The sequence below is a fragment of the Gopherus evgoodei genome, chromosome 24, assembly GCF_007399415.2.
Source record: "Gopherus evgoodei ecotype Sinaloan lineage chromosome 24, rGopEvg1_v1.p, whole genome shotgun sequence".
NCBI lineage: Eukaryota > Metazoa > Chordata > Testudines > Testudinidae > Gopherus > Gopherus evgoodei.
The window spans coordinates 1,901,736-1,914,775 of NC_044345.1; the positions used below are offsets into that span (position 1 = coordinate 1,901,736).

The 13,040-nt window shown below is 52.2% G+C and overlaps 1 protein-coding gene across 1 annotated transcript in view; it reads left to right on the forward strand.

Moving 5' to 3' along the window:
- The window catches only part of GATAD2B (GATA zinc finger domain containing 2B), an 81,892-nt gene extending 69,209 nt beyond the window's left edge, over window positions 1-12,683 (forward strand). The window contains 5 exon segments of the mRNA XM_030541802.1: window positions 2,581-2,896; window positions 4,327-4,529; window positions 6,312-6,422; window positions 7,377-7,494; window positions 8,185-12,683. Of these exon segments, the coding sequence (XP_030397662.1) occupies window positions 2,581-2,896; window positions 4,327-4,529; window positions 6,312-6,422; window positions 7,377-7,494; window positions 8,185-8,318 (882 nt within the window). The 3' untranslated portion in view covers window positions 8,319-12,683.
- Window positions 12,684-13,040: the final 357 nt, after the last annotated feature.

The window sequence follows — 13,040 nt, forward strand, 5'->3', positions numbered from 1 at the left end:
AGTAGTTTTGCAATTTTATGTTTAAGTTCCTTGAGAGCTCCTGGGGGATAGCACCTGGTCCTGGTGACTTACCGCTGTTTAACTGATGAGTTTGTTCCAAGTCTTTCTGTACTGACACCTCACTCTGGGACAGTTCCTCAGATTTGTCACCTAAAAAGTATGGCTTGGGGGTGGGGTTCTTCCTCCCATCCTCAACTGAGACACTTTCTATAATGGGACTGCTGGCTACAGAGGGCTTTGATCTTACAGGTGAGGTCCACAGCAGAACAAGTCTAATTGTGATACACATGACAGATCCACAACATCCTCCTTCCAACTGGGGCAATTTTGTCTCTTGTGAATAAGTTGTAGCTGCTGATAGGAGCAAGAGCCATCATCCATACAAGATTTAAAGAACGTAACAAATCAAATGATCAGAGGACTGATATAGGGCAGTCTAGGTATCTACCCTTCCTTTCAAAGAGAAAGGAAGAGCCTGAAGATCACAGAATATTCTTCGCAGTTTGAGGGCAAGAAATGTACAGCCATCATTTGTCCTACATCAGGATACACTGGGGCTGCATCTGGAAATCAGACCACTAGGGCTGCAAGTGGATAAGGAGGGTACAGCATGGTACTTTCATAGGGCTGGAGTAGACCTCAAGACCACACTAGATACGCCCTTGCAGTTTGACAGTGAACCATTGGTAACGGAGTTTAGCCAGTAGTGTACCTACCTTCTGGTCATTCCATCTAGATGCCGCTTTGGTAGTTTGCTTATATGAGAGTCATGTGGGACTGTCAAAAGCCTGACTAGAATCAAGGCTTCACTGTCTTCGAAAGATCTAGGAAAAGGGCTCTGCTGCCAACTCCATCACAGAAGTTGGAGAAACCAGATGCTCACATGGCTTGTTGGGCATGGTTGTCAGTTCAGCACAATGGCCTTGCTTATTGTGACTCAGATGCTGGCCTAATGTGTACGTTCCAAGTCACAGGCAATGTCTTCTGGACCGGTGAATGATTTGGCTGAAACTAATACGAGTGTGAAAAGGCCAAGACAGAGATGCTTTGCGAGCAGAATGCTGCGAACTGCTGAAAAGGGAAGACATTAAGTCAGCTGCAGCCCTCGCTAGGATGCCGACTGCCTCATGACATGGCGTGGAGCTTGGCATGTTCAGGGCCGGAACACACCACTAGACCATCTGGTCTGACCGCCTGCATATCACAGGCTATTACGTTTCATCCTGTTACCCCTGTATTGAGTGCTGTGGTTTGGTGAAAGGCATCCAGTCTTGATTCTGAAGACTCCGAGCAGTGGAGAATATACTACTTCCCTTAATGGTTTAGCCAGTGATTAATCACCCTGTTAAAAATTTGTGCCTAATTTCTAATTGTCTAGTTTCAGCTTCCAGTCATTGGTTCTTGTTCTGCCTTTCTCCGCTAAATTAAAGAGCACTTTATTACCCAGTGTTTTCTCCCAGGAAGGTCTCTAGATACTGTTATCAAGTCACCACTCAATCATTTGATAAGCCTAACAATTTGAGCTCTTTAAGTTTCTCATTGAGGCATTTTCTCTAGTTCTTGAATAATTTGTGTCCTTTTCTGCACCCTCTTCAATCTTCAACATTCTTTTGAAAATTGGATAACAGAACTGGATGTCTAAATTTTTCCTCCAATCAGTTTAATTGATGATTTTCTGCAGCTTTGGGAAATTAACTTTTGAAGAACCAAATATATATTCTATTACTGGTTGGGACAGTCTTCTGTTTGCCCATATTGCAATGTTCAGCCACATGAAATGAGAAAGCCACTTGGAACGGGGAAGACGGGCAGCCACGGCCTCTGAGCGCACTTTGATTGGACATGTGGCTCTGGCCCCTTGCAGGAAGTGGTTCTGAATACTGTATCTGCTGTCAGCAGAGGGTTCTGTGAGGTGCTTTGTGACTATCGTGTGCCAAAGGAATCGAGGGCTGAGAACCCAAGCAAATGGAGGATACAGAAGATAGCTGCTGGGGATGGAATAGGGGGTAGCTGGTGTATTCTGAACACCTCTGTGGGAGGAGAGGGACACCATCTGGCAGTGGTGGTGGTGCTTGGGTACATGCCAGGTCAGTGAGGCAAAAGGTGGAGGAGCACCACTTGACAGCGAGCAATGGTGCCAGCGAGTGAGTCACAGCACATCGTGCTGCCTACACTCCAGATGAGGGTGGCGCAGGCACCCGAGTGCAGGGCTTGAGTTTGTGGTCATGGAGCCAGGGGCTCCTTAAGCTGGCTACAGGATGTTGCAGAAGAGTATTTTTGATGCAGATTTAATTCCTCCAGAGATGTCTCTTGGGGCATTGTAATGTTGCTGATTAGCTAATGGCAGAGGTTAAGACACACCCTCCTGGCCCCTGGCTTTCTGTTGTAGTGACTTCAGTCTTGAACACTGAGCTGTATCTGGCTTCAGCAGGCTACCCAGAGCCATAGTAGAGTGTGCTCACAAGTCCCCACAGAGGGAGTCCAGTTCCATCAGGCAGATTGCACTGTCCTTTCTTTGCTTGGCCATCAGGCACCTGCCCTAACCCTCTTTTTTTTTTTTTTTTTTTTTTCCCCCTCCAGCAGTCAAGTTCTTCTGTTCCTTGCCAGCGTACGACCTCTTCAGCCATCTACATGAACCTTGCCTCTCATATCCAGCCCGGGACTGTGAACAGGGTGTCATCCCCACTCCCCAGCCCCAGTGCTCTGAATGATGCTGCCAATTCCCAGGCAGCTGCCAAGCTTGCCCTGCGCAAGCAACTGGAAAAAACGCTGCTGGAGATTCCACCCCCAAAACCGCCAGCACCCTTGCTTCACTTCCTGCCTAGCGCAGCCAACAGCGAGTTCATCTACATGGTGGGGCTGGAGGAGGTGGTCCAGAGTGTTATTGACAGTCAAGGTGAGTTACAAGCCAGGGGAGCAACATGACTACTACAAAGACAGCAGTGACTAGATCTGAGGTCAGGATGCCTGGGTTCTATTCCTAGATGGGTAGCTTTGGCCTAGTCACGTTCCCTCTGTTTTCCCCTCATGTAAAATGGGGTCATACTTCCTTTTGCCTAGTGCTGAGATCCTTGGCTTAAAGAATGGGAGTCTGGCTCTGTCACTTCACCTTTCCACCTCCAGCTTTCGATCTGCAGAACGGGCTGTGCCTGGCTGCCTGTCTCACAGGGGTGTTGGGGGGATTAATGGCTGTAAAGTGCTAAGTAGTATTCTAGCATTGCAGTGCCCAGGGCACTGAAACCCTAGTGCTGTGCTAATGGCAGGGAGCAGGCTGGAGAACTGACGTGCGTACGGTGTGGTCCTGGAGAGAGCAGACTGCTGATTGGCTAGCAAGCATTGAACGAGTCCCTGGTCAGCTTCGTCCCCTTCATGCTATCCTTGGGTGGGGGGGTAAAGGGGAGACTTTTTAAAGAATCCTCCCCCCACCCCTTTACCTGGATAAACCCACAAAACAAGCCTCTGGAGTTCAGATGCAAAACGCTGTGAGTCCCTCTTCTCTGGCACTGAAATTGCGCAGGGCTCCTGTGTCTGGCCCGCTGTTGCCATTCCCATGGAAATGGACTTTGAATCTCCACCAACAGCCTGCCTTTAAAGCACCTTCTTTTGAAATAATTGTTTTAAAAGCACCTCACCCTGATTTCAGTGCTCTGTCTGTTACCATGGGAACAGGAAGAGTAGCCAGAAGCAGAGTTGTAAGAACTCTGTTATGTAAATTCCTCTGCAGTGTTCTTAGGCAAGATACAATCTGTATCTAGAGAGGGGGAGCAAATACTGTCTATAGGGTAACTGGCTTGGAACAGGGATGCACTGTACCAGTGGAGTTGTTTGCATGAGGGAATTCCAGATTCTAGATGAAGTCTCTTTAAAATCATCCATTTGCTGGGTTTTGTCCTGCTGAACTCCAGTGGAGCTCAGCAGATGTCAGTCTGCCCTGTTTGGAACCTGACGGTTTAACTCCTGGTTTTAAAGCTGGCCACTGGCAGCTTCCATCCTTGTGGGCAGTAACTGGGCAGCCCCCTACCTGAGAGCTGCCTCCTGTGGCAATTCCCTAGAGGCTGGGAATGAGAGAAGACTGGAATCTCATGCATAGCAGTACAGGGAGGACCCATGGCCATGTTCGCCCTGAGCATATCTTATGGCAAAGCCTGGTCTGCTCCCATCCAAAGTTACTCTTCGGGAATGCTGCCCCATGCTTTGAGTGCTGAGTGCCCCTTCCTTCCATTGACCCAGGTTCTCCTAACAAAGCGAAGGGTGCAGGTTGGTTCTGTCTCCATGATTGTGGGGGAGTCCGTGCCACTCCATTAACCTGTTCTTGGTGGTGTCTAGGCAAAGGCTGCGCTTCCCTCCTCCGCGTGGAGCCCTTTGTCTGTGCTCAGTGCCGCACTGACTTCACCCCGCACTGGAAGCAGGAGAAGAGCGGGAAGATCCTGTGCGAGCAGTGCATGACCTCCAATCAGAAGAAGGCGCTGAAAGCAGAGCACACCAACCGGCTGAAGAACGCCTTCGTGAAGGCGCTGCAGCAGGAGCAGGCAAGTTCCATCCCACCCTGCTGGAGACCCAGCCATCCTCCAGCTCTAGTCTTGCTTCCAATCTCGGCTTCTCCCTTCCCTGGCAGTGCATGGGTTTGCAGCATGTGCAGAGGCAATCTGTTCCCTTTCCTCCGCGCAGTTCCTTGAGGGGTGCCTGTTTCAGTGCAGTAACTTCCTTTAAAAAAAAAAAAGACCCTCTCCTGCAGTGAATGAGTATTTCCTGAGGTCTGTTACTCCTTTTCCTTTCTGTACCTTCTCCCAATGGCTTGAGAAGTTTTTTACCACACTAGCAGTGGGAGGCAGAGTGGGCTAGGAACTGGGAGTCAGGGCTACTGGCTTCTGTTCCCAGTTATGCCCCAGCCTTCCTGTAATATGGAGAAGTCACTTAATTGCTCAGTGCCTGTTTGCTTAGCTGTCGCATGGGCACATTTGCCTACCTCCATACTTGGTGTTTGCAGAGTGGTTTGCACCCCTGCCGAGCCGCAAGAGTGATTCCAAAGGAACATCCTGGGGGCCTGGAGTTGGACTTGTCCCTCCACTTGTGACTGGGAGCATTATAGGTGCAGTGTACTTAGCTGCTGCCACCATTGCTGGGAAGCTCTGCTCCCCGGCCAGAGCAGCTCAGTGGGGAGCAGTGCAGGGCGGCTCTGAACGAAGTCCTGCCGACTCCCTTTTCGGATGGATGGTGACCATAGTGTGGGGGTTAGAGCTTAGCAGCAGGAGCTGAGAACAAGGGCAGGGGGAGAAGCTGCACTGATGTCAGAGACTCTAACTGGGTTCTCCTCCCTCCCTTATCACTTGGGTCAGGTGAACAGACTTCAGCCAACTGAGGTCCATGCAGGAAGCGGCCTGTGGCCCGGCTTGCGGGCTGGGGAATGTGTAATTCAGCGAGGGACCAATGGCCAGCTACTCCTGAGCTGCAGCATTCAGTCACTCTGTGCCTTTGAAAAGCTCCCCCTGAGGGCAGGAGCTGCCTAGCTCCCTGTGGAGACCAGTGGCAACTGGACACACTTTGAAAAGCTCCGGTAAAGTCCAGTGGGTCTCCAGTGGGCAGCATTGACCCCCACATACTCAGGGCTGCCAAGATCCACCGGGATGGTTTATCTGTGACTCAGCCTGTGTGGGATGGGAATACTGGGAACATCTCCTGACGCTGCTGCTCTCCCCACCTGGCCCTTGCAAGCCACTTCCTTTGCAAGGACTCCAGCTAGCCCCTGTTTGTCCTGGTCCAGAACTGGGGGGTGTAGGTTAGGATACTCTCTCTAGTGCCAGTCTGGTCAGCTCTCACCGGTCTGGCAATCCACACCCCAGACTAAATTGGGACACCCTTTGCTCTGCGTAGAGCTGATTAGCTGGCCTTGTGTATCACTGCTGGTGCACAAGGCATTTTCCAGACCTAGATGGACAGTTTACAATCTCCAGCAAACATCAGACCCTGGGCAACAGTTCAGGCAGAGGGGTGTTGGGAGCACTGGGAGGAAGGGGAGAGTCAATGAGGGCTGCTCAGTAACCAGATCACGTGCAGCTTGCGCTCCTCTTGCTCTGAGGGCAGAAGGATCCCAAGGCTGGCTTTCCCTGGCATTTTTTCTACCCCTGCCTCCCTGGCCCCCCAGCATAGGCAGCAGATTTAATTGGGACTCTCTCTGCTGTACACTGACCTTGCTGCCCATAAGGGCCCCAGAGAAGGGATTGTTCCTGCATATCACCGAAAATCGCCAGTGGGGTAAATGCTCCTAAATTTGCCCCTTGTGTGTTGCTCTAAAATGCCTCTGCTTCCTGCAGGAAATTGAGCAGAGGCTACAGCAGCAGGCAGCTTTATCTCCCACGGCAGCTCCTGCCGTGTCCAGTGTCAGCAAACAGGAGACCATCATGAGGCACCACACACTCCGCCAGGTGAGCAGCTCCAGCTGTGTGTGACAGCAGCCCGCCAGCCTCTGGGAGGCCACAGCGGGAAGGGGTTGGCCTTTTCAGTTGGTGGAATGCATCGTCCTGATGGCCAGAGCCAGTGCCCATGCAGCTGGGGCGCTGAGTCTCTGCTCTGCTGTGTCAGACCAGCCTTGAGAGACTTATCCTGTCGCCTCCAAACAGCTCTTTGTAATGCTGGGGGCCATTTCCCATCCATCCCTGGTACTTTGTGAGCCCTTTCCCTCTCAGTATCACCATCCCTTTGTAATTCTTCCCCTGTCCACACGCTGTAGTAGTCGGAGGCGCTGCAGTGATCCTGAGTCTGGGTGGCACCGGGTCTACAAGCAGAGGTGATGGGGACAGCTTTCTGAGCTGCTTGATCTCCCTCTGCTGCCTGCCCTGCGGTGCTCCCCTGGCACCTCCGTGCCAAGTGCCAGGAAGGCGTAAACCCCCTTGTCAGTCCCAGATCAGCCAGCAGGGGGAGCCGGCAACGGAGTGAGCTCCCAGCCTGGTAAGGCTGCCTGAGGCCTGGAATCAGTCACTGGCAAATGTTGGGTTTTCAAGACAGGGACCAAGGCAGAGAGCAGCCCCTCGTCTCTGGCTGCTGCTCACTTGCTGTTCCCACCTGCACCCGCTGCTAGACGGTCAATGACCTGTCAAGGTTGGTCACTATTTTGCTCTGACACTGGTCTGGGACCTTTCTGCCTTTTTTTTTCCAACAGAGATGGGAGCTCTAAATAGGTCACCTGTCCCTGCCTAGTGAAACCAAAGCTGCCTGACATGCCCAGGCTGGAGCTGGGTTTTGGGTCAGGATCTGTTAGTGGGTGTGGATTATGACCAGAGCCCTGCATGGCCCTTGTTCTTTCACTGGTGCTGCTCCTGGAAGAGGTGGAGTGCTTGTGTACTGCTCACTTTCCACTTGTTCGTTCTTCCTGCCCACAGGCTCCACAGCCCCAGAGCACTCTGCAGCGTGGCATCCCCACCTCTGCCCGCTCGATGCTGTCCAACTTCGCACAGGCGCCCCAGCTGTCTGTTGCGGGTGGTCTCCTTGGTATGCCAGGTAATGTCAAGCGTTGGCCTGCGGAATGGGAAGGGAGGCTGGGCGTCCGCTCCTCGGAGTGTGACCAGTGGCCTGAGTGCAGGAACTCTCTGTGCTGAGGGGGACCTGCTCCGGGGCACTTCTAGTTCCTCCATCTCTAAAACCGATAATCCTCCTGACCTGAGGGTCGCTGGGAGGACAGGTTAATGTCTGTCAAGTGCATGGAAGTTGGAGACCCTGCACAAGTGCTAATATTGCCTGGCTGGCTGCTCAGTGCTCTGACACACAAGAGAGCTGATCACAGCTCGTGTGTCCTTCTGGGACAGTGGCTTTGTATTATAAGGCTGGGCCTGTGTTTTCATTGATTCTGTAACCAAATGGCCTTTAAAATAAATAGGGGTCAGTTGTACTAATTACTGTTGAGCGTAATGATATCAGTCAAGGACAATAGGGACCTTGTAGAACCTTAATTTATTCCTGGCACACACTTGCTCCTGACTTGGTGCATGCTCCTGAAGGACAGCATGGAAACCTCGTGGCTTAACAGGATGCTGGCTCGTGTAGGGGACAGACCTGTGCTGCAGGGATAGGGGGTGGAGTCTTCTCTTACAGGGAGTTCTGTTAAGCTGGCCCCCTCTGCGCTCTGTGGGGCGGGGTGGGTTTGGGTGTGTCACAGGAGTAATTGTCCACTTGCTTTTCTCTCCCCTCTAGGTGTTAACATTGCATACCTGAATGCTGGGATCGGAGGCCACAAAGCATCGAGCTTGGCAGACCGGCAGCGGGAATACCTTTTAGATATGATCCCACCACGGTCTATATCGCAGTCCATCAGCGGACAGAAATAACGCCTATTGACCCTTCCCCTCCCTCCCCACTTCTGTCGCATGCAGTGCCTGTACTGGTGCCTACCATACACGGGAAAAAGACAAAAAAAAACATTTCAAAACTTCAGCGACCTGTCCTTTCCCAACCTAACTCTTCTCTTTGGTTTTCTATAGCAGTGAGGTCATTCCCCTTGCCCAAGGTCAGGACAATTGTCTGCTTGAAATCAGCACTAGACGTGTGTTCATGCTCATTTGATGCTACTTTTTGTAATGACAAAGCATAGAATTTTTAATTGTTTTTTTTTTTCCTCTGCTAAATGGAGGGTTAAACTTTTTTCCTTTCCAGAGATTTCTTTTAAAGAGCATGCGCTCTACTCCAAGTGACCATCTGTAAAGGGTGGTCAGTGCTGACTCGAGGGGAGGAGGGGGGAGAGGTGGCAGTGTGCTGGTGTTTGGACAGCTGTTCTATGCACTTAGTAGGGTGAATTAGGACTTGCGTTCTTTGAGTTGCTCACCAAAAGAGGTAAGGGACAGAGCTTCTGTGGATGCATCCAACTGAATCTCGCTGAGGGGTTGGTCCGTAACAGCTTGGCCACATGCAGATGTTACTGGAGCATGTCGTCTCCCTGGAGGAAGGCAGCCTAGGGTGTGAAGGAGCTGTGTTCCAGTGCAGTGCACCTGCCACTTGCAGCCCGTGTGGCTGGATGCAGATCTCTGTGTTTGACAGTGCAGTGCAAGGGATGGCGAGTTGTGCCAGGGAATCCCATCAGTTGTGTTACCAGACCCCATAATGCAGTGCAGCGGGAATGGCTGGGGCGTGTGCCCAGGAGCGGCCCCGTGATGCTGCCTAGTGTGTGTGTTTCTGTCTCCCAGTAATTCTGATGCTCCCTGTGTAGAAGCTGAAGTTCTCTGAGGGACTGTGATGAACTGCCAAAGGGCACAGGGGCCTCAAGCCTTTTTAATCCCCCCTGCCGTTGTGCTCTCCGTTCGTGACCCCAGGAAGCTGTACGCATCCCAGCGGCCGAGCAGGAAGCATTGCAGGGCGCATGGATTGGATTGGATGAGTTAGCAAATCCAAGCCAAGAGCAAGCTGAGTCCTCTTCTCCAGATCCCTCTATTTGCACTTACCCAGCGCCCAGAGGGCCCGCACCTGAACCCGGAAAGAGCAGAACCATCTCCTGGCAGCAGCGGGCACCAGCTCCTCGCCGGTACCCTGGAAAGATGCCCAGCAGAACTGCCCTCTGGGGAGCAGGACCCTGGTGCTGAGCCTTCCCACTTACTGTTCATTGAATTATGTAAATGCAGGGGGGGGAACCTCCTTGGCCAAACTGTTACAAAACCAAGCAAATATGCTTGATTTGCTGCTTCTGAGGGGGAACCCTGCCCTCCTTGGAAGGCGTTTCCTGATGGAACATTAATTGTGCAATGAAGTGCTAAGTCGCCATTCGCATGGAGTTTCACTGTTGGGGTGCCCAGCAGTACCTGCTGTTTGGGAAGAGGTACCCTTCTCTCCAGCATGTCCCTGTGCTGCGTCGCCACTGTCCCTGCTTGGTAGCTGTGGCTGCAATACCTGAAATGCCATAGTCTGAATGGAGAGCTGCCGAGTGACTGAGGAAGGAGGTCTGATGCCTTTCCCTTGAAAGCCAGCAGGATTTCTCCCCAAGAGGCACTGCACGCCTACCCGTGTCTTTGGCGAGGAGGGTCTGTATCAGTGCAAGAACTAGGCCCTCCCTACCTGCTCCCATTCCTATGCAGACTTCTCCTCTCCCTCACCCCATCATCTCAAGGTGAGGGGGCACGTGCTGGTACAACAGGCCCTTCCCCTGTCTCTGCTTCAGTGCCCCCCACTCCCTCGATCCAGTGAGCACTTAACAATACCCGAGGGGCGTGGATGTGTGGCCGGGACCCCCAGAGGCGAAGGGATTTTTTGGAACCTAGTGGAATGCGCAGCGGCTTTTTTTTCTTTTGTTTTGTGGTTTGCCGTTGTAGCTGGCGCGGCCCTGGGATGTTGATTCTCCGTATCAACCTGCTGTGCTTAGCGGGAAGCACTTTGATAAACCCGAGAAATGATCAACCCGTTCTTTGTGCCCCCCTCTGGACATGGAGCTGGCTTTATCCCGCTGTCCCCTGCCCCCATCTACCCTAGTGGGTGTTACCGAGAGGTACCAAGTGGCCCAAGCAGATTGGTTGAGATGAAGATTAAAAATGTGCAATACTTAAAAGAGTCCTGTGGCTGGGGCCTGGTGCGCTAGTTAATTGTCAGAGCAAGTTACCAGTAATGATGCTAAGTGAAATTTCTTGGGAAGGGGTTCAGGGTCCCCCAGCTGGATTATTGCAGTGGTTGGTGAAAGGAAAATTCCCTGTCGCTTGCTTATAGATTTATTTCCATCCTGCAGCCCGGGCCTCGCAGATCACCCTGTCTGACCCAGTGCAGTGAAGGCTGACCTGCGTCTGTGGCAGGCAGCGTGGTCCGAGCATGGGTCCGGGAGCCAAGAACTCCCCAGTTCTACTCCCAGGTCTGTGGGCTTGGGTAAGTCACTTCACCTTTCTCTTTCCCTACTGCCCTGCCTCACAGGGGTGTTGCGTGGGCTGCCGGGTGTCCATCGAGTGCTGGAGGTGCACAGTGGCTTTATTGGGATAGGTGGGGCCTGCTCAGACCGTGCTGGCCCATCTGTTGCCGGCTGTAGCCTTGAATCGCTCCTTCCCTTTGGCAGATGTCATCAGAGCGCTGTTCTCAAGACCCAGCCAGCGATGGGAGCCAGTCATATTACTTGGCCCGCAGCTGTTTTCCCCCCTCTCCGTGGTCCTACACTCCTGCTGATCAGTTGCTGAATCGTAAAATCACTCATGAATCCCCCCTCTCCCCTGACGCTTGTCCTGGAAGTGTGTGTCCACACATCGATGGGTTCTGTGGTGCTAAGGGGCTCTCTCCCTGTGTGCAGCCCCAGCTGTTCACATGAAACAGAAATTCTCATCTCCAGCAGGCCTGGGGGGCTGAACCTCGTCTCTGGGTTTTGTTCCTTGGTTCTGTAAACACTTCCTGCAACAGCAGGTTCTTCCCACACTTCGCAGAGGGGTACCCTGAGTTAGAAAGCACAGAGCAAATGTTCCCTTTGGGCCCTGGGCTGGGTTCACTGCACAGCAGTCAGCAGGCGTCAAGTCGTGTTGGTAAACCTGGGAGCACCAAGAACGGCAGCTGCTTCGTGTTTTCATCCCCCAGTCGTCAGAGCCCATCCTTCACTCTTCCTGTTGCCCTGGGCACCTTACCCCCTCCACTGGGGAATCTCCCCAGCTTCGTCGGGTTAAATCCCCAGGGAGTTTCTGGTGCCTAGACCCTTGCACTGCCGCTGGGGATGGTGGAGTGTCCGACTACAGCCAGCAGTTTGGTTCATTGCAGTATTTGACACCCCACCCCTCCCACCTCACTCTGCCTACTGATCTCTGTGTCTAAGGGGAATTAAGATGCTTGCTTTGTCTGTGATCTGCACAGGTTTTAATTTTTTTGTCTTGACCACAGCGCGCGACCACCCCCAATCCCTGGTAAAGTGCCCCTCCCCCTTTATGGATGTGATGTACGGTAGAAAATTGTCTCTTTTTTTAGATACAGAAATAGGGATTTTTTCCCCGCTTCAGTTAGCTTTTCTTTTACAGCTAGATGTAGAGCTGCTTGTGAACGCTTAGTGGGGTTTTATTTTTTGTTCCTCCAAAGGCATAACCCATCCCTCCCCCTTTCTTCTCTAACCCTCACCCATCTCCGCTCACCCACCCCAACAAGATCTTAATTAGCTTATGATATTGCTGCCGAAATGTTATAACAAGGACTCATTCGTGTATATAAGCTATTTCTTGACACATTAAAAACAGTTGTACATTGTGTAGAAAACAAAACAAAACAAAAAAAAACAGCCTCGCCATGGATATTGTGAAAGTTGTTACGTCCTTTTGTAGTGTGACCTTTTGTGTATGACCTGAAACGTGCAAAAGGGGTGGTTTCCGGCGGGTGGGGTAGGGGAGCAGAGTCAGACAGCTGCAGAGGGCGAAGATCCCAGGGGCTGGCGCTCTTGTCCGGGCGGGAACTGCCAGCCTGCAGAAATGCACTGGTGGCAATCGCCACCTCCCAAATCTGTGCCTTTCACACACACAAAGAAGGACCCTACAAGTTACCAGCACCCCCAGTGCAGTGGAGGCAGGAAGTTTCTTCCCCCAGCGTTAGGTTTACAGCTCGTGATGTGTCTCTAACCAGCAGTGGGGGTGCATTCCCGTGGGGAGCATCCGGATCTTGGGGAGTGGGACCGGGGTGGGGACAAGTATTATGAACTGTAATTGTATTTGCACTGTTTTTATTATTGCGTTGGCATATATACAATATACATCTATGACAACCTGCGGTGTGCGGCTTCCTTCATGTTCTGCCAGCCAGAGGCCGTGCAGGCGCTGAGCGGAATCCAAAACAGGCAGGGACCCAGGATGAAATGGTACAGAGCTTCTCAGCCCGGCTGCTGGGAATGGGGGGAACATCTGTTTCCAGCAGCTATGGCAATCCAGAGAGCTTGAGATGAGTGGTCTCCAGTGCGCTGACTGGCTGCTCTCAGCACGGCTGCCCCAGGATTCCTGTGGCCGTTGGCCCCTCCCGTGGAGGGGCAGCGGAAGCAGTTGTTGGTCCGACATAAAGGTGCTGGCACTGGGTTCTGAGTGTCTTATCAATGCCTGGCCAGACTCCCTGTGTGCATCTGCAAGATCCGG